Source organism: Galeopterus variegatus, unplaced genomic scaffold, assembly GCF_000696425.1.
Source record: "Galeopterus variegatus unplaced genomic scaffold, G_variegatus-3.0.2 Scaffold690, whole genome shotgun sequence".
NCBI lineage: Eukaryota > Metazoa > Chordata > Mammalia > Dermoptera > Cynocephalidae > Galeopterus > Galeopterus variegatus.
The window spans coordinates 513,526-539,951 of NW_007726801.1; the positions used below are offsets into that span (position 1 = coordinate 513,526).

At 47.1% G+C, this 26,426-nt stretch overlaps 1 protein-coding gene across 1 annotated transcript; it reads left to right on the top strand.

Moving 5' to 3' along the window:
* Positions 1-480: 480 nt before the first annotated feature.
* Positions 481-26,269, top strand: HIPK2 (homeodomain interacting protein kinase 2). Its single transcript, XM_008571488.1, has 2 exons — positions 481-1,562; positions 26,204-26,269. The coding sequence occupies exons 1-2, from the start codon at positions 481-483 to the stop codon at positions 26,217-26,219; spliced, it is 1,098 nt and encodes a 365-aa protein (XP_008569710.1). The 3' UTR covers positions 26,220-26,269.
* Positions 26,270-26,426: the final 157 nt, after the last annotated feature.

Sequence of the window (26,426 nt, forward strand, 5' to 3'; positions counted from 1 at the left end):
ACCTGACAGTTGGGGTCTGTTGACAACGCTGAGCTGATAGTGTGGGGCAACTCAGTGCACAGCAGTTAACTGGACCACCTGATACAGTCTCCAGGGTCAGTAGGACGCAACCCAGTGAGAATTGAGGAAGAGTCAGTTTCTGTCACAAATAATATTTATAAAAAACAAATGATCAACTAAGTCCTGATATCCTAATTCCATATCTGAACCTTGACTCTACTGCTGGCTATACTAAGGAAGTCTCCCACCCTCCTAATGTTGGCAGGCAGAGCACTGGAACACCTGGTTCCACAAACTGAATGGCCAGAATGTGCTTCTGGGTGGAACAGATTCACTTGTTCAACCTTGTTTTGAAGCGAGAGGAGAGTCTTTTATGTGACCCAAGCCACTGATCAGAACTGAGATGGATCCATTGATTTCATTCATGCACAGGTGACTCAGACATGTATTTTTCCTTTTCCTTCTCTTTTTCTCGTAGGTATGGCCTCACATGTGCAAGTTTTCTCCCCTCACACCCTTCAATCAAGTGCCTTCTGTAGCGTGAAGAAACTGAAAGTAGAGCCGAGTTCCAACTGGGACATGACTGGGTACGGCTCCCACAGCAAAGTGTACAGCCAGAGCAAGAACGCACCACCTTCTCAGCCAGCCACCACAACCGTCAGCACCTCCTTGCCAATCCCAAACCCAAGCCTACCTTACGAGCAGACCATCATCTTCCCAGGAAGCACCGGGCACATAGTTGTAACATCAGCAAGCAGCACTTCTGTCACTGGGCAAGTCCTTGGTGGACCACATAACCTAATGCGTCGAAGCACTGTGAGCCTTCTTGATACCTACCAAAAATGTGGACTCAAGCGTAAGAGTGAAGAGATTGAGAACACGAGCAGCGTGCAGATCATCGAAGAGCATCCACCCATGATTCAGAATAATGCAAGTGGGGCCACTGTAGCCACTGCCACCACATCAACTGCCACCTCCAAAAACAGTGGCTCCAACAGTGAGGGTGATTATCAGCTGGTCCAGCATGAAGTGCTGTGCTCCATGACCAACACTTACGAAGTTTTAGAGTTCTTGGGCCGAGGGACGTTTGGGCAAGTGGTCAAGTGCTGGAAACGGGGCACCAACGAGATTGTGGCCATCAAGATCCTGAAGAACCACCCGTCGTACGCCCGGCAAGGTCAGATTGAAGTGAGCATCCTGGCCCGATTGAGCACGGAGAGTGCCGATGACTACAACTTCGTCCGGGCCTATGAATGCTTCCAGCACAAGAACCACACGTGCTTGGTCTTTGAGATGCTGGAGCAGAACCTCTATGACTTTCTGAAGCAGAACAAGTTCAGCCCCTTGCCCCTCAAATACATTCGCCCAGTCCTTCAGCAGGTAGCCACGGCCCTGATGAAACTCAAAAGCCTGGGTCTTATCCATGCTGACCTCAAACCGGAGAACATCATGCTGGTGGATCCATCTAGACAACCATACAGAGTAAAGGTCATCGACTTTGGTTCAGCCAGTCACGTGTCCAAGGCTGTGTGCTCCACCTACCTGCAGTCCAGATACTACAGGTAAGACTGGGAAAGTTAGGGGATGCCGAATGCTCAGTGGCACAGAGAAAAAAATTCTGTGCCAGCAGCTGCTGCCCTCGCATGATCTTAGATCAGGACATGTGCACATTGAAATGGCAATTGTGAAGGCACGTAAGAATAGAGCCAAGTAAGATCCTTGGTATAGATGTTCAGAGTAGGAAGGGATCCTACCAGGTGAAGAGCAAAAGCAGAGCAGAGGACTTCAGTCCTCAGGGGTAGGTGGGGTCCAGACAGGTGGAGGAAAGGAAGGGACGTTCTGTCCAGAGTCACACTAGTAGGAATGTGCAAGATGCATTCAGGAGGCAGGGAGAACACCTGCCTGGCCAGACAGAGAATTTGTGAGTAGTGGGGGATGTGATGGGAAGGATAGATTGGGACCAGGTTGTTGGGAGTCTTAAACACCAGACTAAGGAATTATAACTGTTTCCTTAAGCCTGGAACAAGCACCAGAAACTTTGAACAACACAGAACAACAGGATGAAAGCCATGTTCTGAGATTACTGCTCAATCCACATGGAAAAGGGCTGCTGGAAGGGAGAGATGTCGTATTGGGGCTCTCTCCTGTGATGAGATAATGTCAGGCTTTGAGTCAGGAAGGTGAAAGAACTTCCTGACCCAAAGGGAAGTGTAAGGCTCCGTCATTCCACAGCAGTCATTTTGCTTCTAGCCTAGGTCAGTCATAGAGCCAGCCATAGGGGTAAGTCAGGCCCTTGCCATCCTGCAGTCCCTGGCACACTGCTGCTCAACTCTGGCTACACAGTAAAACCACCTGGGGAGCTTTAAAAAATAACCTTACTTGGGTCCCAGTCCCCACAAACCAAACCCACATCTCTGGGGTGGGGTCCGGCACGAGTATTTTCTAACAGCTTTCCTGGGGTGCAGTGAGGAGTGAGACCTCTTGCTCCAGACTGAGATGAGAGCTCTGGCTTTGGAGCCAGGAAAACATGGGGTTGAGCCTGATCCCTCTGCTCACTAAGCTGTGTGACTTGGGCTGATGGCCCACTTCTCTGCACTTCATTTCCTAAGCCTGACGCTGGGGGGATCCTATCACCTGCCCTGCAGGCGTGCTGGTGATTGAGTGCTGTCACAGGGCTGAGACACCTCACTCGGCGGCCAGCCCCGCAGTGGGTGCACAAGGAGGGGTGGGTAGAGATGGGAAGCAAGAGCCTCAGTTTTTTGGAAATAGCAATGGGGCTATGTTTGAAATAATATTGAACAGTCCAGTGAAAGCAGAATTTGACCAGAAAGGAAACACAGACTGCCATGAGAAGATAGGACTGGTACACTTAAGATCCCATGACTCCTTTCTGCCTGAGACTTTCTGCCCTGACACTACGCTTCCTTCGAGGCCACAGAGAAAGCCTAGAAAATGGGCAAGAGCCAACACAGCTGACCTGATACCCATTCCCGGAGCTGACCTCCACGGGCCCCTCCGCTTACGCCTGCTTGTCACTGTTTGCCCCTGCCCTGGGCCCCCAGCCCAGTTGCCCACAGAGCTGCTGTGATCCCCTCACTCTCACTCTCTTACATCCTGTCCCTGCCGCCCAGCCCTCAGCCTGCCTGGCCGGGCCCCTCCGCTTACGCCTGCTTGTCACTGTTTGCCCCTGCCCTGGGCCCCCAGCCCAGTTGCCCACAGAGCTGCTGCGATCCCCTCACTCTCACTCTCTTACATCCTGTCCCTGCCGCCCAGCCCTCAGCCTGCCTGGCCTCACCCCTCTTCCCTGGGAAAGCAGTAGCCACAAGACTCGGGTCCCCAGGTCCTCCTCTCACTTCCTTCCCTGTCTCCTTTCATCTCAATCCTGACTCAGATGAGAGGGTTCAAGGCTTCTCCACTGGTGCTGTTTCTCACTCTTCTCTCCCCCTACCTTTAGCAGGCATTTGCAGAGTTAGATAGAGCACCTCTCCACTAGCACTTAAATCTGTCCTCCACGGTTCCTTCCTCACTAAGTGCAGACGCACATGCAGCTCCCCATCTCAGGAAGTATCTCCATGGGCCTCCGCTTTCCCTGCCAGGCTCCCGGAGGTGGTGGATCTACTTCTGTGGACTCCTCTGCTCTCTGCTCCCTCTCTGCTAGGCCTTTGCCATCGGCTCTTTGTTTCTGCTGCTCTAAAGGAGCTGCTCTGCTGGCTAAGAGCTCATCAGTGCCACATGGAGGGGAGCAGTGAGCCTAGGGCTGGCCAGCTCCAGTGGCACCGTTGTGGGTCACCAGCCCGCCTGAGGGGTGGCTGGTGCTGTGGCTACTAGCTCTCTGCTGACAACAGATGGAGGCTGCTGTTGTCACTTTATATTTAGGTCCATAAATTCAGCATGCCAAAGGCTATTTCTTCCTAGATCTTGGCTTCAATTTAGGGTGAACTGCAGCCAAGACAGGGGCTGCTTGGGGCTTTTTTATTTAGTTAACCTGAATTGCTGTTTAGTGAACAAGATACCAGTGTCATTAAAGTTCACTAAAATTAAGCACGACGACTTGAAAAAGACTTTAAAACTATTTAAAAGGCAGTGCATGCTTAGAGCAACACACGATGCATCGAGTAAGCTGAATTTGGGATTCCTAAGCCCCTTTGCATTCTCACCTTCTTGTGCCGTGTGACACTTCCCACTCCTCCCACTCCCCGGCCCCTGCCCAGGGACTCTGCAGTTTTACTTTGTTTTCGTGTCTGCCCCTGGTGCTGGGGAGATTGAGGTCACAAAACTTGGGACTCTAGCTCAGGAAGTCTGTGGGTGTCAGTAGACGTTTGCCTGTGATTACTGGAGGGAAGATCTTTTAACTGGACTTCTAAAGATCCTTGCCTTTTGGCAGCACCTCTGGTGGCATTGAAGGCTGGCGTCCCCAGGCCTCCTGTGCTCTCTGCTCCCCTCTTTCACTTCCCAACTGGCACAGCCACACCCACCTCTGCACCCCCATGTCCCTCTGAAAGGCCCTCCCTTTGGGTGTGATAGCACCGTTTCTTTACCCCTTAAGTGACCATTGCCTGCAATTCTGAGCAGGCTGACCTCTTCCTCTTCGTGATTGCCTGTGGCCTTCAGGTCCTCGTGGTCGGCCTCCCTGTGCACAGCTATAGTTTCAGGGCACAGTCAATCTGAAAGGCAGCCCAGCCCTTCTGCCTGAAAAGATGCTTCATTTCTAAATTGGTCACAATGTTCTGTTTCTCCCCCAGGCCTGGTTTGCCACCATGCAGATCAATATGAGTGTCTGAGGACAGTCTTCAGCTCTTTGTCTCCATCAGCCCTGGCTGTGTGGCTCAGCCAACTCTAGCCCACATTTATCAAGCTGATTTTCCTGATTGCTTTGCCTCTTATGGGTTATGGGGGGAGAATGGGGCCAAGTAAAACGCTTTATCTGTACATTGTTAAGGCCCATGTCCTAGAAGGAAGAAACTTTCAGCTACATCTTGAGAGAATGTGTGTTTGAGCTACTGGGACAGAGAAGTCATCACATGCTGCAGAGCCAGCCTTCCGGCAGGGCATGTTTCCCCCCAAGGTTCCCCTGTAGCTGAGCTGGGCATATTATCCCAGGGGAGAACATTGACATGTCCCTTCGTCATTTTAAATGGGACTGTGTTAAGTCTCTCATCCCACCATTGTCCCCGCCAAGTGACATGGAAACAGCATGATATAAAGAGATGTTCCTGTCCTCAGCCTGGAGACTTGGAAAAGGAGGTGGTGTTCCCGGAGCCAACTCTTCTCCAGCTATTAGGCATTTGCTTGGCTGAGATTGGGAGCATATTGCTGTTGGTATTCTGTGAAGCAAGCCTGATGGTGTGTTTTTCAGGAAACAGAGGCTGCTTTTTTAGTTTTTTTCAGTCCGATGCAGGGGTATCCCCTTCCAACTTGACCTTCCACCTTGAAGGTCAGTTACATAGTTAACTGTCAACTGGGTTGGTTCTCAAGCTCTATTGTGCATAAGAATCACCTGGAAAACTTAAGAATAGATTTCTGCCAGTTTTGTACCTACTGCACCAGAATCTCCAGGGTAGTTTGTCCCCTGCCCTCCACAACATGTCCACTCTCCACCCCACAGATTTGCCTTGGGGAATTGGAGGTGAGATGGTGCAGTGGTCTTAGGACCACTCTTTGAGAAACATTGCTCTGGGAGAGAGAAAGGGATTTCCTTGATGGTGTCACCTTTCAGCTATTCACACCCAAAGGAACAGAGTTGCAGGTAATCCTGTTTACTTGTATTACCTCACCTTGGGAGTCCCTGCCATTTCCTTATTTAATTCTACATTGATGCCAGGTTATTTTGTTTTTTTTTTCTTTTTGAGCATGCAGTAAATTGGTGCTGGGGTATTTCCACTATCGGCATGACCAGCAAACTAAAAACAAGACCAAATATTAAATTCTTCTTTCAGGAAAAATACAAACAAAAAGTCATGCCATTCAGGCAAAGGATAGTCAGTGAATAGAAGGTGCAGATTTTTTGTCTGTGCTTTGGGCTACTCAAAAAATTCTTGTCTAGACTTTTTGGGGGGAGCAGGGGGAGGGCAGCCAGCCATAAAATATTCTTGTCTAGAGTTTTTTGAGACAATTAAGACCATTACTGGGACCCCAGAAACGAGCATAAGAAATTAGGACATTAAAAAAAAGCCAGGAATCTACCTTTTTAGAATAATATAATCTTTTTTTGTCTGATTCTTTTGGGTACAGAGACTGTGTTCAATCCCTTGGTGGTTTTAGGTAGGGGTGGAGATTAATTTTAATTCTGTTCAATTCATTAAACATTCATTAGTTACCTACTAAGTGTTCTGTGGTTGAAACATACAAGGGTCCAGAAGGTAAGGCATGAACTCTAATCTTGAGGAGTTCACAATCTTTGAAAAGATGAGAAACACAAATAAGCTGCCTAAAGTGTAATTCTGATGCTTTGCTACTGCAAATTTTGGTTATTCAACAGATATTTATTACAAACCTACCGTGTGCCAGACTCTAGGGAAACCAGTTCAAGAAAGTCAAAGTCAGCGAAAGATTTTAGAGGGAAGGTTTATAGGACAAGAGCTCTAGTGAAAGAATCTTGAGGTAGGTCGACAGTATGAGTTTTGGTTATTCAACAGATATTTATTACAAACCTACCGTGTGCCAGACTCTAGGGAAACCAGTTCAAGAAAGTCAAAGTCAGCGAAAGATTTTGCAAGATGGGTTAATAGGGAAGGTTTATAGGACAAGAGCTCTAGTGAAAGAATCTTGAGGTAGGTCGACAGTATGAGATGGGGCAGGGGTTGGGGGCGGGGGTGCTCTGGGGGCCATGGGATTGGAATAAGTAAGGGAAGATGGGAGAAAAGGTAGTGACAGCTGGAGGGAGAGGAAGGCCCATGTTGGAAAATAGTATTCAGATGTGTGAGGTCTGACGATGGAGAGTTTTGAATCCAGGCTTGGATTTAGTCAAAGTGCCAGTGTTAGGAGCCATTGTAAATTCTTGAACAAAGGAGTAATTTAATTAATGGCATAAACCAACTGGAATGGCAAAAGAAAAAAGTCGTGGGGAGAGCCAGAGGCTAGGAGACAATTGTAGTTGTTCAGGAATAAGGGGAAGAGGCCCTAGATTGTAATACAGCATCCTCTCCCCTCCCCACCCATAGTATGATTGTGGACACTTTTAAGTGCATTGGACTTTTCTGATACTTTGATTGCAGAATTGACTTAGAGGGAATCGTTTTTTGTTTGTTTTGCTTTCTTTTGTTTCATGTCTTTGCTCTCTCTGAGGCATAATTCTGAAGCTCTGGTCTTTTAGAACCTGGCTTCAAATCCCACCACTGCTATAAAGTGATAGGCACTGGAAGGAGAGAGGAGACCTTAGCTCCTGCGCTGGCCCTGCCCCCGCCGCCAGCAAGCTGAGTTCCACTGAGTCAGGATCAAGTAGACTCTCAGCTGTGAGTTGTCCACACCCTCCACCTTGGCCCCATTATGACCAGGGCGTGTGTCTTCAGGCAGCTGGGCAGAGTTGGTGGTTCAATGTGTGACCAATGAGCAGGTTTCCCTTCTGGTTGATGTTGGCCCCATTAGCCCAAACTGGGAACCATCCATGATCTCCCCTTCAGCAGAGAACAAGGCATATTCCAAAATGTTGTACTCTAGGCTGGAAATATGTCATTTCAAAAAAGGGGCACAGTTTTATAAAGCCATAAACATAAGTCATTACAAAAATTGCAAAACTTGTGCAGGTTATAACATAAAAAGTCTAGAAGTTAGGTTTGATTGAAAAGAGGAGCTCTGAAAACAGTTGCATCAGGCGTTAACTTTTTTTTTTTTTTTTTTTTTTTTTTGGTCTTTTTTTCGTGACCGGCAACGGATCTCAACCCTCAGTGTCGCGCCCGTACCGGACCAGGGCCGGCAACGGGATCACAACCCTCGGTGTTGCCCCCGAACCTTGCTCAGCCAGTGAGCAGCCGGTCTGTATGTGGGATCCAAACCCTCGGCGGGAGTGCCGCCACACTTCCCAAGCGGCGCACTGTAGCAGTGCGCCAACGGGCCGGCCCAGGCGTTAACTTTTTAATTTGATTCATCTTTTATTACTGATAGAAACAACAGGAGATGGTGCTAGTTCACACTTGAAGGTATTAAGTGAAATATGCAATCTCAGTATTCAAGAGAAAATGACAATCTCATTTGCCCAGGGAGACAGTTACAAATACATGAGCATTTTTAGGGTGGAGTCTTCTTTTCTGAGGAGAGGTAACAATAAGCTGTCTGGGCTGCTAGGTTATCTTCAGCTTTCCTTTATTCATCTCTGGGACCTTCAGATGTACAGAGAAATTAAAACTTTCTTTTAATAATAATTAACAAGTATGAAATAGTTGAAGTGGGAAGCTCTTTGTATTTGAGTAAAGCTCTGCCCAGGTGGGTACAGTCCCCTATACACACACACACACACACACACACACACTCACTCACTCACGTAACAATTTGACTTGCAGACATAGGTGTGCTTATGAGAACTTTTTTTTTTCTGAAAAGAATAAAACTCTTTATTTGCCAATGACAAGGTGCAAAAGCCTAAGAAATCTTCAAAGTATAACTACTAGAACTAATAGTTGAGTTTAGCAAAATTTTGGGATACAATATCCACGTACAGAGATTAACTTTATTTCTATATAGCCACAATGAACAATTAGAAATTGACATTTTAATTTTTTTATTTTTTAAATTTATTTATTATTTTTTACATTCAAAGATGTTGTGGAGCAGTGGGATGGGCATTTGGGAGGAGGGGGTAGGGAAACAGAGGTGGAGGTGGGGGGCGGGGCTGGCCCACAACCAGGTCCTTCACTAACCTGCTTAAAGGGGGGGTGCGTGCCTGTGGCCTGTGGACTCCCCCACTCTGGCTCAGGAGCCTGGGGTGTTTCTGGCAGTGGCTCAGTTGTCTCTGGGCTAAATTTGAATGTGTGGGGGTGTGGTTGAGGCCCTCAGCCCCCCAACCCCAGCTCATGGGCCCCTGGAGCTTCTGGCAGCTGGTGGGTCATTGCTGGGCTGGGTGCGGACATTAGGGGGGTGTGACTGAGGCCCTTGGCAACCCCATACCCCCGGTCGGGAGCCTGGGGTCTTCTGGTGGCAGCAGGGTCATAGTTGGGCTGGATGTGGACATAGGGAGAGCATAGCTGAGGCCCTCGGGTTCCCCTAACCCTGGCTCAGGAGCCCAGGGCGCTTCCGGCTCCTTCAGGTTTTATAGGAGTTCTTTGGTGGTGTTAGACCTTTACTGGCTAATATTAGAATTTTGTCTCTGATCTGTGGGTGTTTTGTTTTCTTTCATTTCCATGTTGGATTACTAGCTACCCCCACCACTTAAACTCTGCACTGGAACTAATTTGTTGTCCTTTGCTTACTTCTAAAATGTGGGAAACCAGCACTTGAGTCCTGTGGTTGAGCTAAATTGCTGCTTTGTGGCTGATTCTCTTGGGAAGGCTTTTTGTGCATTTAGGTTTTAATTGTTGACCTTTTAAGTACTTCCAGGTCTTGTGAGGTCCGATACACCTGGGTTGTTTGGAAACTCTGGTCCTGGCCTGAGTCTTTTCAGCCAACTGCACAGTCTCCACTGCGTAGGCCTGTGCTATTGGAGGGCAGATCAGCTGTCCTTGCTGTGCCCCAGCATTCCCCTGGTGGGCCAGTCTCCCCCACCACCCTCATTCCAAACACAGGAATGTGACAGGCTGTGTGCTGGTCCCTTGAGATGACTCACTGGCCTCTGAGTGGCTCCTCCCTCCTATGTGGGTGCACAGGAACCCTGTCAGTGATCTTGCTGGCGCTCTTCTCCCCTGCAGTCTCCAAGCAACTTCTACGAAGAGCACAGCAATGGCTTTTGCCAGCTCTTGCTCCGTGTGCTCACCAGGGCCAGCCTTGAAATGGCTGGGGCTTGAGACGGTTGGAGCGGTCCTTTCTTTCTCTCATAATGGCTTGTCCTGCCTATGCACTCCATAGGTCTCTCCGCCTCTTCCTGTGAGCTCTAATGGCCCCAGCTTGGCAGTTGTTGCTTTTTTAATACTTGTAAATTGGTTGATTGTGGGAGAGAGTGATGCTGGGGACTGTCTATTCTGCCATCTTGATCCAGCTGTGGGAACCTTAATGACAGAGAAGCTGACACTCAGCCTTTTGTACAGAGATGCCAACATGCGTAGATACCCACCACATGGAAGGAGACATAGACACATGCACCAAGCATGCATGGACATGCAAGGACACACACACATTCAAAGATATCGAAATACCACACACCTCCTTAGATCATATGAGCCTACCCAAGTGTCCCTGGAGACCAGGTGCAGAATCAGTGTTAATGCCCCAGAAACTTGGCCCAGTTTTGTGCCTTGCTGCAGAACTGCCAACTACATGTCCCCAAACCTGAGGAAAGTAGAGCTGGCACCACTCTCAGGCTCAAGGTATAAACCAGTTATTTTCAAAGTGGGGTCCAAGGACCCTCCTGCCCCAGAATCACCCAGGGTGCTTGTCAAAAATGGACATTCCTGGGCTTCAAAACAAACCTAATGAACAGGTTCTCTGGGGATGAGGACAGACAACTTGCATTTGGACAAGATCTGCAGCAAATGCTCTTTTCTAAACCAATTTATTGAGGAATGATTGACATACAGAAAACTGTACATATTTAATATCTACAATTTGATGAGTTTGGGGATAAGTATACATCCATGAAAACATCACAATCTAGGCTATAAACATATCCATCACTTTCAAAAGCTTCCTCCTGCCCTCTTTATTTCTTCTTCTTATTATCATCATTATTATCCTTTGATAACTGTTGCTCTAGATGTCCTGGGCTCCAGAGTCTTGGCCCACAGGGGTGTACTGGGTACCCTGTCAAGATTAGAGACATCCTGGCATGAAGCTGTCAGTCTCATCTGAGAGGTTGGTGGCTCCTCCATGAGGCCCATTGGTTAGATTACTTGTGGTCAAACCCCTATGCTCCCATGGTGGTGACAGTGGAGATCCAAAAATAACTGGTGAGTACAACAGGAGAGGTTATTTGGACTGGCAAACAGTCAAGTAGTCGGTGGTTAGGAGAACATTTGGAGTTGGGGGGAAACAAGGAAGGAGGTGAACAGTAGAAGAGACGTTAATGTACATTACTTCTTGTGTAATTTACAATAGGTGTAGCACTTAACAGCTAAATAGCTACTGAACACTCCTTGTAGCTACAGCTGGGTTTGGAGCTATAATCCTCATTTATACATCAAACAAGTAATCTCTTGCGTTCCGAAGGTGTGCCAGACACTGCGTTTTGTCTAAGGTTTCAAGACCCGGTCGGAGTGCCTCAACTATGCAGTGTCTGCCACAGTCAGTAGTGCAACAAGCTGGCCCTGGTTAGCTAGGGGTTGGCTGTGTTAGGCTCCACTGTCTTGGTCCACCCTGGTCCACCTGGCTTGGACATCTCTCATTTAACTGGGAAGGCAGAGTGCATGTCAGTCACCCTGGAATCACTGTGCCTGTTCTCCCTGGCTTTTGGGGCTCCTGCATGTTCTAAGTCCTCGGTACCCTCCCCATGACAGCAGGTCTCTGCACCACAGCCAGTGCAAAAAGGCCCTTCTTTCCCTCTCCCCGACCAGACTCCTCACCACAGGCTTGCCAGCCAGTGCTCAATGAGCCTGCAGCATCCCGTCCCCTTCTGCCCCCATGTGCTGCTGGCTCGGGCAGGGTCTTCAAGAAGCTACTACAGCTAGTGCCAGGTGGAGGCTTGGGGCTCTTGGGGCTCTTGAGGTTCTTGGGCCTCTTGGGCCTCTTGGACTTGTGGCCCTCATTCCTGGGCAGAGCCTGAGGCCAGGGATTGGGTGCAGGTAGTCTATTTGGGAGCAAGGAAATAGGGAGAGTGCCATTGAAAGGAGCAAGTACCATTCTGAGGGGCTGCTGTAGGCAGCAGGGCTCCATTTTGCCTCTGAGGAGCTGCTGAAAGCCCCGGGAACTGTGCATCAGAGGGGCAGGAGGCAGGGGCTCTGGTGCCCCCTGGTTGAGGGTTGCCTTTGCTTGTGCCACACTTGAGCCAAGTTCAGAGGCGGCTGGGAAGCAGGAAAGGAGAGTGATGTGTGACGCACAGAACCCACACCGCAGCATAGTGGAGTCAGAGGCATGCGACCGGCAGTGGTGTGCCTGGGCAAGGTGTTTTGTCCTCCCCACCAAGCACACACATGGCATTTGTGAATGGGAAGGGGATCAAGAGGACATGCCTTTATGGGCAAATGTCAGAACTGTAGGCCTGGAAGTCAGAGTTGAGCTCTAAACTTTGTTTTGGGGAGAGCTGGGGATCTGAAGCTAAAAACAGTGAATCTCGCCGCCACCCCGCCACCATTTTTTAGCTGGCTAGCCTGCCAGCTAGAGGTGGGAGACAGGCTGCACTCCATGGTGGTACACCTGCATAGGGGAGGTACCTGAGTGTTGGAAATACAGTTCGTCAGAGAGACACTGGAGGCAGGTGAGGTCAGTTACGCTTCTCCGTGTTTTCTCCATTCAGGCCTAACAGATGCTGTGGATACCGTTCCCCAGGGCTCATCTGTAGAGTGAGTGAAGGACCAAGTGACTGTGATTAGTGTCACATGACTTACATGGATGAATGAATGTTCTCAGGGGCCTCACAGGCTTTATAGCTCAACCTGCCCAGCGCATGCCCAGTTTCTTGTTGTCTTTCAAACAAGTCAAGTGCGTTTGTGCTGATTCAGCTTTGGGCCATGGCATCCAGCGTCTCCAAACCGTGGGTCGTATGGGCCCCCAACATCAGCCTCTCGGGGAGCATACACATCTCACTAAAAATGTTTATTCCCATCTTGTCTTTCCACCTGTGAAATTTAAATTTAAAACCTGCAGACAGCTGACTCAGCTTCTAACGTATCAGTTCCCTGAAATCAGCCAGCATCTGTCTTGTCCCATTATACCTTTACAGAAAATTATAAATGAGTTCCCCAGCATAAAGAAGGGGCCGAACACAGCAAGACCTAGCTACATAACCTTGAAGACATAAAGACAGTGTCATCCTCTGGGCCTCATAACCTCTCATCTGCTTTTCTGTTTTTGAGGCTTTATGGACCTGCTACTCATATTCCCTGTAACTTTGTCTTCATACTTGAATGAACAAAGATTTTCTGGAGAGAATAAGACTGTGACCGTGCAACATGTGCCTGGCACATAGAAAGCACATGGTAAATGTTAACTGCTGTTATTTTTTTTGCTACTACTTCTGTTATCATTGTCATTATTTTTATCATTATTACTATATGTGGCAGACTGACCTGGGTTTGCATTCCAGATCTGCTGTTTTATATTTGTGTGACTTTGGGCAAGTTCCCAAACCTCTCTGAAGCTCATTGTGCTTTTCTCTTAAACGGGAATACTAATATCAGCTCACGGGGTTGTTGTAAGGACTGAATGAGATAGCTGCATGTGTGTAACTCACCTCCCACCATGCCTGCCACGCAGCAGTTATATCGTGATCAACCTTCGGGCATTCCCAGTTTATGTGCCTCTGTTATAGCATGTATTTTATGTGGCCTGCTATCATCATCAGCTGTTTATAAGCCTGGTGACCCCAGGGTTCCCAGGCTTCTTGGGGTTGTGCATCACTTTGTAGACACACAGAGGCCAGCACTGTCCATCACACTCAGTAGGTGCTGCAGGAACAAGTGCCTGAATGCTGGGAGTCAGCAAGGGATGGGCTTTAGTGCAACGGCCAAGGGGCTGGCCTTTGGGGAGAGGAGTCAGGAGGGAGGGGACAGACTTGGTTGGTGTGGGGAGGAAGGTGGCACACCGTTCCTGATGTTTGGACATGGTTGCCCCACCATGCTGCTGCTGCTGTGCCTCCTGTCACCTGGAGGGCCTGCCATCTGTGGCACTTCCTGCACCCGCCCTTACCACCACTGATATCACAGGGTCAAAGGCCAAGACTGGAGTGATGCCAAAGACTGTTCAAAGACTCCCCTGAAGGCATTGTGTGTGTGTGTGTGTGTGTGTGTGTGTGTGTTGGGTGTGTTTGTGTATGGTGTGGGTGTGTGTACGGGGGGTGTATGTGTCAGGTATGTGTATGCGTTAAGTGTGGTATATGTATGGCTGTAGATGTGTATGGCATATAGGGATGTAGGTGTGTATGGGAGATTTGTGTTTGTTGGGTGGGGTGTGTATTGGTGTGTGGGGGGTGTGTGCTGGTATGTGGGGTGTGTATGTGTGTAGTGTATGGGTGTGTTAGTGTGGGTGTGGCATGTGTGTGTTAGGATGTGTGGTGTGTGTGTTGGTGTTTGGTGTGTGTATGTGTGGGGTGTGTTGGTGTGTGGTGTGTGTGTATGGTGTGTGGGTGTGTTGGCATGTGTGTTGGAGTGTGTGGTGTGTGTACATGTGTGTGGGAGGGGTACGTGGGTGTGTGGCATGTGTGTATTCAGTGGCAGCAGGTAGGCTGGTCCCTGGTATCCCCTGTAATTGGAGCCCCTTCCTAGTCCCAATTCTCGTGACTAGGGGGGTCTGTCTCTAGTCACAACCTTATCTGTATAGATGTTGATCATAAAATGCAAGTTCTTGGCCAGAACACGAGGGACGAACTGTTGGTGCCACTTCTCTGTTATTTGGTGACCTGCAGTGAAAGGTTTCTAGTCCTCTTCTTGTTTGTAAATCAGAACTTATATTGGCAAATGAAGGAGCACAAGATGTGACCCCGAGTATAAATAGACCCAGCACCAGGAGAGTCGGGATGCTCTGCTGTGAAAGTCATGTGCGTGCCCACGGGTGTAGGGGCCGGGAGACTTCAGGGCAGTTGGGCACTCCTGTCTCCTGAGTGTGGCATGACACAAGTCTGCATGTGGCCAAAACTCATAGAACTTCACATCAAAAACTAAAGTCTAGTTTAAAAATATATTTTTAATAAAAATTTAAAATCTGTTCACCCCTAAAGACCTTTGAGGAAATTGATAATACTATTATACCCTTAAGCCTTACCGTGCCCAAGTTTTCTTCCTGTTTTTGTTTTGTTGTGTTGCATTTGGGTGAAAGAGATATCTTTGTTCATCCTGTCACAGGATGGCCAGGAGGGTAAGAATCATTTCTGGGAACGGCTGGACAGGGCAATCTATAGAAACAACTCTGGGGAATAAACGGCTGCTGCTGACAGAAGTGTCAGCATCTTGCAGCTTCTGTATTTTATGTGCTGTTCTGTGATAGGTCATGAACTTGTCCTAAAAGTTAAGGACAGTGACTGCTAGAAACAAGTGACAGACTGCCCATTGCAATGCGAGTGGGATATGTTTGAGATGCCTTCCCTGCCCTCCGCCCCACCGAGGCCCCCGAATCCAGCCTGGCCCCCTCCCTTTGGGAAACTCAGGTGCCAAATTTGCTCCAACCAGAGGAGATTTCTCCATCCTCCCAATATTTGGCATTTAGTGTGATCTGTCTTGTTAGTCTTCCATTCGTCCATTTGAATTCCAGAGAAACTGCAAACTTCTTGGGACCAGGATCTGGCTCATACCCCATGAGAGACCCGAGGCTGATTTCATTATCCAGCTTTACAGTGAGCAGAAACAACTTGCCACCAGCGGCTTCGTCTGGGGAAGTGAGATGGAGACCTGTGTCACTTGGGATGGGGCTGTCCACCTCTCTCACGTGCCATTTCCACAGCTCATAGAGGGCCCTGGGCTCTGCGAAGACTGTGTTGGGGGAAGCGTCAGGTCGAGCTTCCCAGCCCCTCCGTGTCTTGCATGCAGCAGAGACTGTAAATATATTATTTCTTTTTTTTTTTAAAGGTCACCGGTAAGGGGATCTTAACCCTTGACTTGCTGTTGTCAGCACCACGCTCACCCAGTGAGCTAACCGGCCATCCCTATATGGGATCTGAACCTGTGGCCTTGGTGTTATCAGCACCAGACTCTCCCGAGTGAGCCACAGGTCGGCCCTGATTATTTCTAAACATGACCTCTCCATTCCTGACTTTTCCTTTCTCTTCTTCTCCCTCTACCTTTGTGTGTTCTTGAGACTGTCCAGCCAGTCCAGGTGGACACATCGGCAGTAGATGAGGAGAAATCTCAGCTTTCCACCATTGCCAGTCGATGCTTTCCCCTGCTATGCCAGGGCTGCCCCTGCAGGAAATGCATTCATGTGTTCCTTCCATAGGGGGCCGTACAGATCCAAATGAGGTCGCTGCTTTATGCTGGCAGAAACAGTAAGCTTGAAGACAGATTTTCCCTTTGAAATGTGCCATTTTTATTTTTCCCAAATTTTTCTGTTTCTGTTCTGTGCTATTGTTTCTATAGAAATCCCTGTCCCTTCATCTCATTGCTTGGCTATAGAAGCTTTATTCAGCATATGATTTTGTATACCTACTATGTGCATGGCTCTGCATGCTATGTGCATGGCCAAGGGGACACGAAGGAGAAGTCACTGTCCTGGGCTTGTGGAATGTGCTGCAGCTTCTCTGGAGAGATAAAATTTCTTCTGGGCACACCCCATTTGGGTGAGAGCCTCAGGAATGTGAGCCCCAAAGAAATGAGCACGAGGGCTGAGCTGGCCTGACTCGTTGCTGCATGGAACCAAGGGAATTCTGTCAAGAAAGTCTTATGAGAGAAATGAACAAGGAGAGGAATGATCATTTACAGGTTGACAGGGGTGGGAGAGGTAACTGTGCAAATGCAGATTTCAGAGAATAAAGTGCACATGTACCCATGGGGAATAACCATTTAAAAAGTGGATGCACAGCTCTCTATCTGGACTAAACATAACAGTTTGCGTTTGTCAAGGCCTTTGGTTATGATGGTGACTAACATTTTCTGAGTGTCTCCAGGAATGTGATATTATGTGACCATGATAATAACTCTGAGGGTGGTTTTTGCAGCCTTACTGTCCCCTTCTCACCAGGGTACAGTGTGCTCAGCAGCTAGCCCAGGGTCCACCCGCGTGTTAGTAACCAAGCTGAGTCCAGCCCCTGTGTTCGCACTGTGCAAGTGATTCCCACCCCACGGCAGAAGACAGGCATGTGGGGATCCCCAGCTCTTCTGGAGTGGCCTGGCCTTGCACAGCTCAGGAATGCGTGAGATTTCAGCAGTGTCCTGTGGCCCTCCCCTCCCCTGCCTCCTAAAGACGTGTGTCCTGTCCTCTAGCGAATGCCGCTGCGAGTTTGTTTTCCTGTCACATTTGAAAGCACGTGCTGGGCTCTACACAGACATTGCATGGATCTGCATTATGGCTCATTTCTGTCTGTGGCAGCAATGGGGCCATTGACACTACTGGATGGGGCAGCACCTGCCCTGCTCTGGAATTAGCAAGTCAGTGTCAGAGACAAAGGCAGTGTGGATGTGCAGCCACAGTAAGCATGCATGTGGCTGGGTGTGTCTATATGGCACATGTATGTGCATAGACTGGTGTGTACAGCCCGCTGCCCTGCACTGCGATGGATTCAGACTGGGTCAGCCTCGGCCGCAAGCATGTAGATAGGATGGCTGCAGATGACTGCCAGAGCAAGTAGACAGAAGTCGTTTTGTAAGCACTGAGGGGGGTCTATGCTGGGAAAGGCCACCCCATGCCTGGTGCCAAGGGACCTGACCTATCTCCATGCTCCTTAGAGCAGGGGGTGCCCAGGGTACTCAAACTGATCTGCTGTTGGGTAAAACTTCCTCCAGACAAAATTTAACTTCTTGTTGTGTTGGAGGCTGTGAAAGAAGGTGTGCGTGGCCTAAGCATGGCTGTGTCTTCAGGTGATAAAGAGGGAGCGGAAGGGACTTTGTCCTCCTTCATACCCATTTCCTTCCAGCAAGCAAGACTCACCACACTTATGTCCTTTCCATTTTGCCTGCCCAGCATGAGAATTGCTAGGTTTGTTTTGCCACAGAAATTGAACATTTCTAAGGAAACATAACAGTGTTGCCTTTCCTGGCAGGTGGGAGGGGAGTTCTCCTGCAAGAGATGTGCTCCCTGCTGCCCTTGGGAAATGAGACATTGCCCTGTGCTGGTGGGGACGGGGAGGGCCCATCTTTGTAGAGGATCCTTCTCTCCAAACAGCAGCAGGGAGGCCACTGGGATGGGGCGGCTGTGATGCTCAGTGCTCTGCGTGGGCCACCGTTGTCCTTCTTTACTACACCTGTCCTCAGGACCTCCCCTTCTCCATTCATCCTTCTTTGGCCACTCTGCTCTCCATACAGCGCTCCCTTCTCTGCTATAAATTCTTGCTGCGTTTGAAATCTGTATTATATTCCTTTTTGCATTTGATGGAACTTTTGGGCTTGTATTTGTTTTGTAATTGTGTCCTGGGTGTTAGCCCTGGGCAGCCAGTGAGATCGCAAATGTCCTGGGTTTCTGTTCTGTTCTGTTCTGGTGATTAACATATTCTCTGTACTTGATTGGGGGATAGTGCTGGGGGAGGGGGTCGGTTTGAAGATTAGAGATTTCTCAAGGCCTGTTAAAGGAAAGCTGTTATATAAATCCCCTAAGCCTTTCATGAGCTACAAAGGTCAGCATTAATGTAAATCATTGCAATTCTTTTTCTCATAAATTATTTTTTAAATAACTTTTTCAGGAACCCCCTCATACATTGCTGGTGGGAATGTAAAATGGTACAGCCACTGTGGAAAACAGTTTGGCAGTTCCTCAAAAAGCTAAACATAGAGTCACCATGTGATCCTTGTAATTCCATTCCTAGGTCTATACCCAAAAGAACTGAAAACGGGTACTCAAACAAATACTTGTACATGCACGTTCATAGCAGCACAATGCACTGTAGCCAAAAGATCAAAACAGCCCAAATGTCCATCAGTGGATGAATGAATAAATACATTGTGGCATATCTGTACAGTGGAGTATTATTCAGCCATAAAAAGGAATGATGTACTGACACATGCTACAACACAGGTATACATCCAAAACATCACACTAAGTGAAAAAAAGCAGACACAAAAGGTAACATATAATACTCTTATATGTAATATACAGATTACATAAATCCATAAAGACGGAATGCAGATTGGTGGTTGCCAAGGGCTGGGGGCAGGAGAGAATGGAAAGAAACTGCTTAATGGGTAAGGGATTTTACTTCCAAGTGATGAAAATGTTTTGGAATAGATAGAAGTGGTTTGCACAGCATTGTGAATGTACCAAATGCCACTGAATTCTTTACTTTAAAATGGCTAATTTTATGTTGTATGAATTTCACCTCAATAAATTATTTTTTTAAATGGAAAAAGGAAAAAGAATTTTTCAGGCTGAGAAGTTGGAATCAAATGAGATTTTACTGTGAACTGAGATTTAGGCTCCTTTTGGTTTATGTGTACACGGGATCTAGAATTGTTAGAAATGCCAGCTAGAATATGAATATCTTTGAGATACGTATTTGTGTAGTAGCTATAGAAGCTGATTTTTTTTTAATTCTTACAAATTTTTGAGGATAATTTATTCTTTTCTGGCTCTAGCTGAAACAGTAAGGTAAATTTTTTTTTTTTTCTTGATTTGCGGAGCAAAGGAACAGTTTTATCCTAGCTCTCTTTGAGACCCCTGGGCACCTCATTCTAGCATTGCCAGACAGACATGGCATTACCTGAAGGACAGGTGCGGTGTGCATGGCTGCCTGGCGTGGCATGCTCTCTGTCTCATAGGAGTACTGGTCTTTGGCAAGAAAGATTTTGTTTATGATACTTTAATATTCCTGAGGTATACGGTATAGTTGGTTTCAGAGTTGGCAATCCTAAAATAGATTCCAGTTTTGCAACTTACTGACCATGTGTCCTTGGGCAAGTTACTTAACCTTCCCGCGCCTCCACTTTCTGACCCCTGTAGTGTGGATAATAACCCTGTCTTTAAGAGTATGAGAATTAAATGAAATCCATGCATGGAGCGCTTGGCCCATGGAAATGCACAGAAATATTAACCTTTTTGAGGAGGAAAATGATCTGAAAACATGTCACCTGCAGAGTGTTGACTCCAGGCAGATGCGAGTGTTCCTTTACATCTCTTTGGCTCTCTGCTTGACTATTTTTCACCCTCCCCTCCCTAATTCTCCCTTTCTCTGTGCTACCATTTACAGGAAGTACAAAGCACCAGCATTTGGTTCGGTTTTCCCATCAACTATCTTCCCTAAGAAAAAAAGACTGTGTTCTTCTCTTACCATCCCTGGACCACCACATAGATAATTATATCTCATTCTCACAAGCCTTTGTATGGGAAAAAAATTTGCATATTACCACTTGTGTATTTTCATATTGGCCTTTTTTCTCCCCTACTATCCACAAAAACAACTGAAGTTCAACAAACATCATGCTATCCGTGGCTCTCTGGGTACCTTCTTGTTGCCTTGGTTTTCTTCTGTTAGTCTACAACATACTTTTTCCCTTTCTGGCCAGTTCTCTCAAGTCTTAAACATTCATAATATGTTTTCTTTTCCCCAAAATCCCCATAATATGTCTGCTGTCCTCAAATCCTGGTGTGTTGCTACTTTTCTTTCCTGCTTCCTTCAGGAAGCATTTGTTGGACACCTGTTATAAGCAAGGCAGTGAGGCACTATGAATCAGACCTAGGCCCTTCTCTCAAGGAGGATCCAGGAAGGAAAATTAGACAGAAATCACTACGATCCAAGTTAACCTATGTAAGTGGGGCAGGATTTCATTAAACCGTTTTTGTAGCCATTTTATTGCCCAGTCATGCTCCTTCCATAATTTTGGGTAATTTGTCCCAAATATCTTTTGCAGGGTGTAGTTTGTGACTTTTTGTAAATCTCCCTTTCCTAAATTTTTCCCTTGAATGTATGTTCTTTCTCTTCCTGGAAGTTAGTATTGCTTTTAATGAACTGTTTGTCCTATAAATCATTCCATAGAACAGGCCTGATTTGTTCTGATTCTTTGCTTTCCTCTGGCCTCTTGAAAAACTTATTAACGTCCTCAAGCTCAAATATATCCATTTCTATACCATGAGTATAGAAGTTCTTTCCCCAGGGGGTACTTATGGCAGGTAATTGGTTGTCATTCTCCACCCCATTTCATGGTTGTGGTGGCCCCAGGAGATGGGGTGGTGAATCCCCCAGGGCTCATGATGCTTTGTGGAAGGTGTCTGTGGGCCACTAACTGGCCACGCAGTTCCATTTAGGCCTCAGCCTCCATGCTGAGCTGCCTGCCGCATTGGTCACTTTGATGACGAGGACATGGCTCCCTGAGAACTGGCTGCACACAGCCTCCTCTTCTAATGATGGAACACACACAGCTGCCGGCAGTGGGAGACAGTATGAATATTAATAAACTATATTTCACTTATATTACTTTTTCATTAGGTTTTCATGGAGAGGGTGTTTGTGAGCGAAGTCCATGCAGTGAGTTGTAGACATGTGTTTTGTTTTCTTGACAAAATGGCGAGCCTCGCAGCCAGAGGCAAAGGCAGGTGCAGGAACAGCTAGTTCAAGAGACGTGGCACACACTAGCAGGCCACATAAGGTGGGGTGAGGCAGATCAATACCGTCGTTTTAGCAGTCTTGCAGGATATTTCTCATGTGACAGTTCCTTTTTTATTTTAATGTCTGGGTGTGACTCTTAGGGTGTGACTCTTAGGCCGTGACAAATGCACACCCTGCCCCATATGTGGCCACTACCTTCCTCATCTTCCTACCCACTCCCTCCACACCTTCCAGCCCTCACCCTTCTGCTCATCTGACATCTTTTCACCAAACCAAAGCAGACATTCCCTCTCCCATCCATCACATCTTTGTGTCTGTCTCTGTTTTTGTGTGACCGTGGACACCACTGGGTGCAGAAGAATGATGAGATCACCAAGCAATGGCAGGCTTGTCCAGATCGAACCCTGGCATGTGGCAAGGACCCTTTGACACCCAGGTAGACCAGAAAGGAGTTCCCATGTGGTTCCGGAGACCACAAGTTGTTCTGAACTGGGGCAGGAGTGACCCCTCAGCATGGTGGTGGCCTTGTGCCTTTGGTCCTTCTTCGGGAAAGGACACCCTGGTGCAGCTCTGAGCCGTGTGTTGCTGGGGTATGTCCGGACCAGCAAGTTATCTTTGTGGGGGTGGTGGGGGTGTTCATCACTGGGCTGGGTGACAGAACCTTGCTCTCTTACTACATATCTGGTGTCTTGTGGAATGTGTGAGGACACGTATGTCTCTGGCAGAGTGGAGCAGGATGACTGTGTGAGAGTTGTAGGGTGACGGATTTTATTTCATTAGTCAGGAAGATCAAATGAATTTTTGCTAACTCAAAAAGTGCCTATTTCAGCCAGGTCAGATGAGAAACCTTAAATACTTAATAACGCAGACCACTCAGCATTAACCATTCTTGGTTATTTATTGAATCAGAAAAAAAGTGTGTTCCTGCTTTTTCAATTCCAAGTTTTTTCTCAGCTTAGAATGAATTACTTCAAGGAAAGACCATCCTGTTTATGCACATAGAAGTGGCTTGTTTTTAGAGTTAGTTTATCACTCCTTTCATGTATTCACTTTGCAGCCAGCATTTATTGAGTGCCTGCTGCATGCTGGACAGTGTACTTTAGTACTCTGATGAATGCATGTGTTTTTAGAAATGTTCATAAGTCACACTCTTTTGGAGAATAAAGATGTCCACATGTGTAAATTTTCCAAGTGACTAAAACATACCCATTTTGACACCATACTTAAAATGTTTTTATTTTTCTGGACAGAAATTTAACAAGAAGACAACGTAGCATCCCCCGCCTTCTGATAGAAAGTAGAGGACAAAATTGGAGTGGCACTGACAATAAGCTCCTGCTAAAGGCCAGGAGCCTACATTTCTTCCTCATGACTGCCATTATTATCCCAAGTTAGTCGATGAGAAAACATAGTCTTGAAAACCAGTTGCCAAGTGGCACAAGGCTAGTAAGTGGTGCTGCTGGGATTTGGACCAGGATGTCTGATTGCCAGACACGTTTCTTCCACCAAATTTTGCTCTCCCTCCAATTTGATCTTCACCTAGTCCCTCAGGGCATCGTTATGAATGTGAAGGAATGTGTTCAAACACAGAGGTGCACTTGTGTGTTCTATTTAGATGTTTAATTCTCCTTGCTCTGAAGTTAAAAAGCTCCTGGTATCTTTATACATTGAGTTTTTAAAATTCTAACTAGGGCCACCGTTTTTTAAGTGCTTCTGTTTGCCAGGAACTTTACATACAGACGTTATCTCTGTTCTTTGCAACTTTTGCAGGTAGATGTTATCCCCATTTTATAGATAAGGAAACAAGCTGAAAGAGGGTAAGAAAGTGCCCACAATCCTATACCACTGAGTGATGGAGCCAGGTCTTTCTGCCTCCAGAGCGTTTACATTTTCTTAAGGCTGGGACAGCTCTGCTCACTGTTGCCAGTGTGCCAGCCCCTCTTTCAGGGGCCCTCTCCCCTTCTTATGTCATGTTTTCATTACATCATGCCTGCAGAATCAAGTCACCAAACCTGTTGGAGGTAGTGGAAAAAATATTGGCATAGGATCCAAAGGACCTGGATTCTAGCCTCAATCTGGGCATGTGACCGTGAGCAAGTTCTTGACTTCTGAAATTTAGAACTGCAAGCCCTGGCCCCTTCGTCCCTGCCTTGCCTTGCCTGGGCATTTATCAGTCATGTGAGATTCTTCATGTGCTCCATCCACATAATGTGTGCAGTCTAAATTATGTTTGATCCATAAGCACACAACTTTTATTTTTTCTGATGCACGTAGATGCTATTGTGAATAATATATTGGAAAACATGACTAGGCTACTATGGCTTTTTAGCATTTTGTGTTTTCTCAATTGGAAGACAACAACAGTCCAGTTACTATTATGTGGATCTCACTGTCTCCCCCACCCCATCCCCCAGTCCACAGTTGAGGATAAGAGTTCCACATCATGTCAGGGAGCCACAGTCCTCTCAGTCTACACCACAGGAAAAGTACCCATTCAGAAGCATTAATAAGATTGCTATATGAGTCTAGGATGTGGAAACACGGCGCAGGGTGCAGGGCTGGCTCCGTAGCTTTGCCCTTGCAGGTGGCATTGAAATTAAACAGACTCCTGGGGAGGGCCTGGAGCCTTCTCTGTGGCCAAAGTCCATGAGCGTCTTTAGCGCACAGATCTTATGACATCTGCTTTTGTTGCTAAAGGCCTTCTTTTTTTTTTTTTTTTTTTTTGGTACTTTTTATTTATTTATTTGTAATTGAAAAATAACTTATTATACATATCTGTGGGGTACAGTGTTGAATGTTACCTATGTATGATACATGATTCTCAATTCAGGATATTTACTATATTTATCATTCCACAATGTAATCATTTTTGGTGGCCCTTTACCAATTTCTCGCTAACACCCCTCCTTCACTTTCCCATCTCTGGTGGCCTCAGTACTTTTCTCTCCTTCAAGGGCCTCTTTGAGTTTACTTCCAGGTTCTGGATTATGTTCTAGGTAGTTGTTGGTGCCAAATAAAAATGAGCTCCAAATGTTATTAAATGTATAGATTTCTTCAAAAAAGAAGATACTGTTTCAGATGCTTCATAATTAGAAGGTGTACCAGGTTGGTGATTTCTTTGAGCACTGGCCTATTTAAAAATTTTACAAAACTAAAAACTGTATACTGTCTGTGTATAGTTATGCATGTCATTATATTAAAAACCTGTCAGCTTTCTTAAATTTTTTTCTTTTAATATTTGAATTTTTAAAATCCTCTCTTTTTATATATCCTGGTTTTGGTGGATTTAATACCTTCCCTAAAAGGAGAAACAAGTGTACCACATAGTCTGTTTCTATTCCAAAAATAATCATAGGACCCAGTTTTTAATTCATTATTTACTTTTAAGGCATAAATATAATTTTGTGCTGGACAGAGCACCATCATGTGTACATTTCATTTAATCATCAGAGCTGCTCTGTTGCCTTCCCACTTGCACATGTGGAAACTGAGAACCTAACTTGTCCCAGAACACAGAGCCAGGAAGGAGCCGAGCCAGCCTGTCCCTAGCCCAGCCAGCTCTCCTGACCCGGGGCTCACATCCTTGTCCCGCTGGCTTCTGCTGCTGTGACGCAGGCCACCGTGCCACTCTCTCTCATCTCACGTGGTTTGCGAAGGGTTCCAGCAGTGAAGGGTCAACCTTTCGTTTTGGTCCAGATAGTTTTTCATACATAAATTGTGTCCCCTTCAGTGATACCAGGTCAGAATTCAGATGATTCCAAGCAGCATATTACCACTGGGGGGTGGGGGGACTGAAAAGAGCAGGACTTGATTACGCTGGGAGCTGGTATTATTGCCTTCTCGTATAAAAAGAGAGCATAAGTCTGTTGTCACTTTCCCCACCGTTATGAACACTGAACTATGTTAATTATAATGGCAAGGGCTCATCAGAGTGCTAAATCACGAGCAACTGCCAGGTTATTTGATGTTCAGTTTTACCAGCAACAGCGCCAGATGTTTGCATAAAAGAAACTATGTAACTATAGGGACATATAAACCAGCTCTGCAGCTAACCATGTATATAGCCAATACCAGACTGTGATAACAAGGAGGGGCGTTTTCCTTTTGTCTAAAGAAAAGAGGTTTCCCACAGAAAGAGGTTTCCCAGCATGTGGCCCTGAAAGCGATCTTGGTGATGATCTAATCCCACCTCCTTCATTACAGATTCCTGTTCAACAAATTTATGTCACATCCATGCTAGGTTAAGTCCCTGGGCCAGGAGCTGAAGAGCAGTTCGCAGGCCTGTGAGGCAGAGCTTGGTGGGATGAGACCCCTGGTTTGTAGGGAGCCAGCGCTGGCTGAGAGCCTGCTTGCTATACATATCTGCCCTCAGCTATCCACCGTCCCCTGACTTCACATACAGTGCTGACGCCACTGAACGGATGCACCTTGTGTGGATGTGGTCACTAGCCCTTTAGCCTGAAAGGTGGCAAGCAAGTGTTCTGGATTGGCCTGGAGGCCTTCTGGGTGTCTCTCATTTCCTGAGCACTCACCCTGGTGCCCCTCTAAACCTGTTGTGTCAGCTCTCCCTGTTCCTCATGGACCTGCACCGATTGGCCCCGGCCCCATGTGTGTGCCAGGGTGCCCATGCCTTGCATGAGCTCTTGTCCTGGATGGCAAGTGAGGACACCCGCCCAGCTGCCACCCCGAAGGCTACCTTAAGGCCTCTGTCGTCAGGGAAGCTCTGTGTCTCTCACACATATTCACTCATTTCTTCTGACTTCCCACCTCCTTCTCTTTTTCTAATTTCAGAGTTGGAAATCTCTAGACTACATTAGTCCTGACTCTGCTGTAGCAAAGTGCAAGCCATAACCTTGGAGTTCTGTGCCACATGATTAAATGTGAGGTCAAACGCTACCCTTGGACCAGCAGGCAGTTGTGTCAGGCAGGGATGGGCAGGTTTGTGAAGGGTGGAGAGTCCGTGTCAGGTGAGAAACGTTTCTGAGCACCTCCTCTACTGCAGGCCGCACACTAG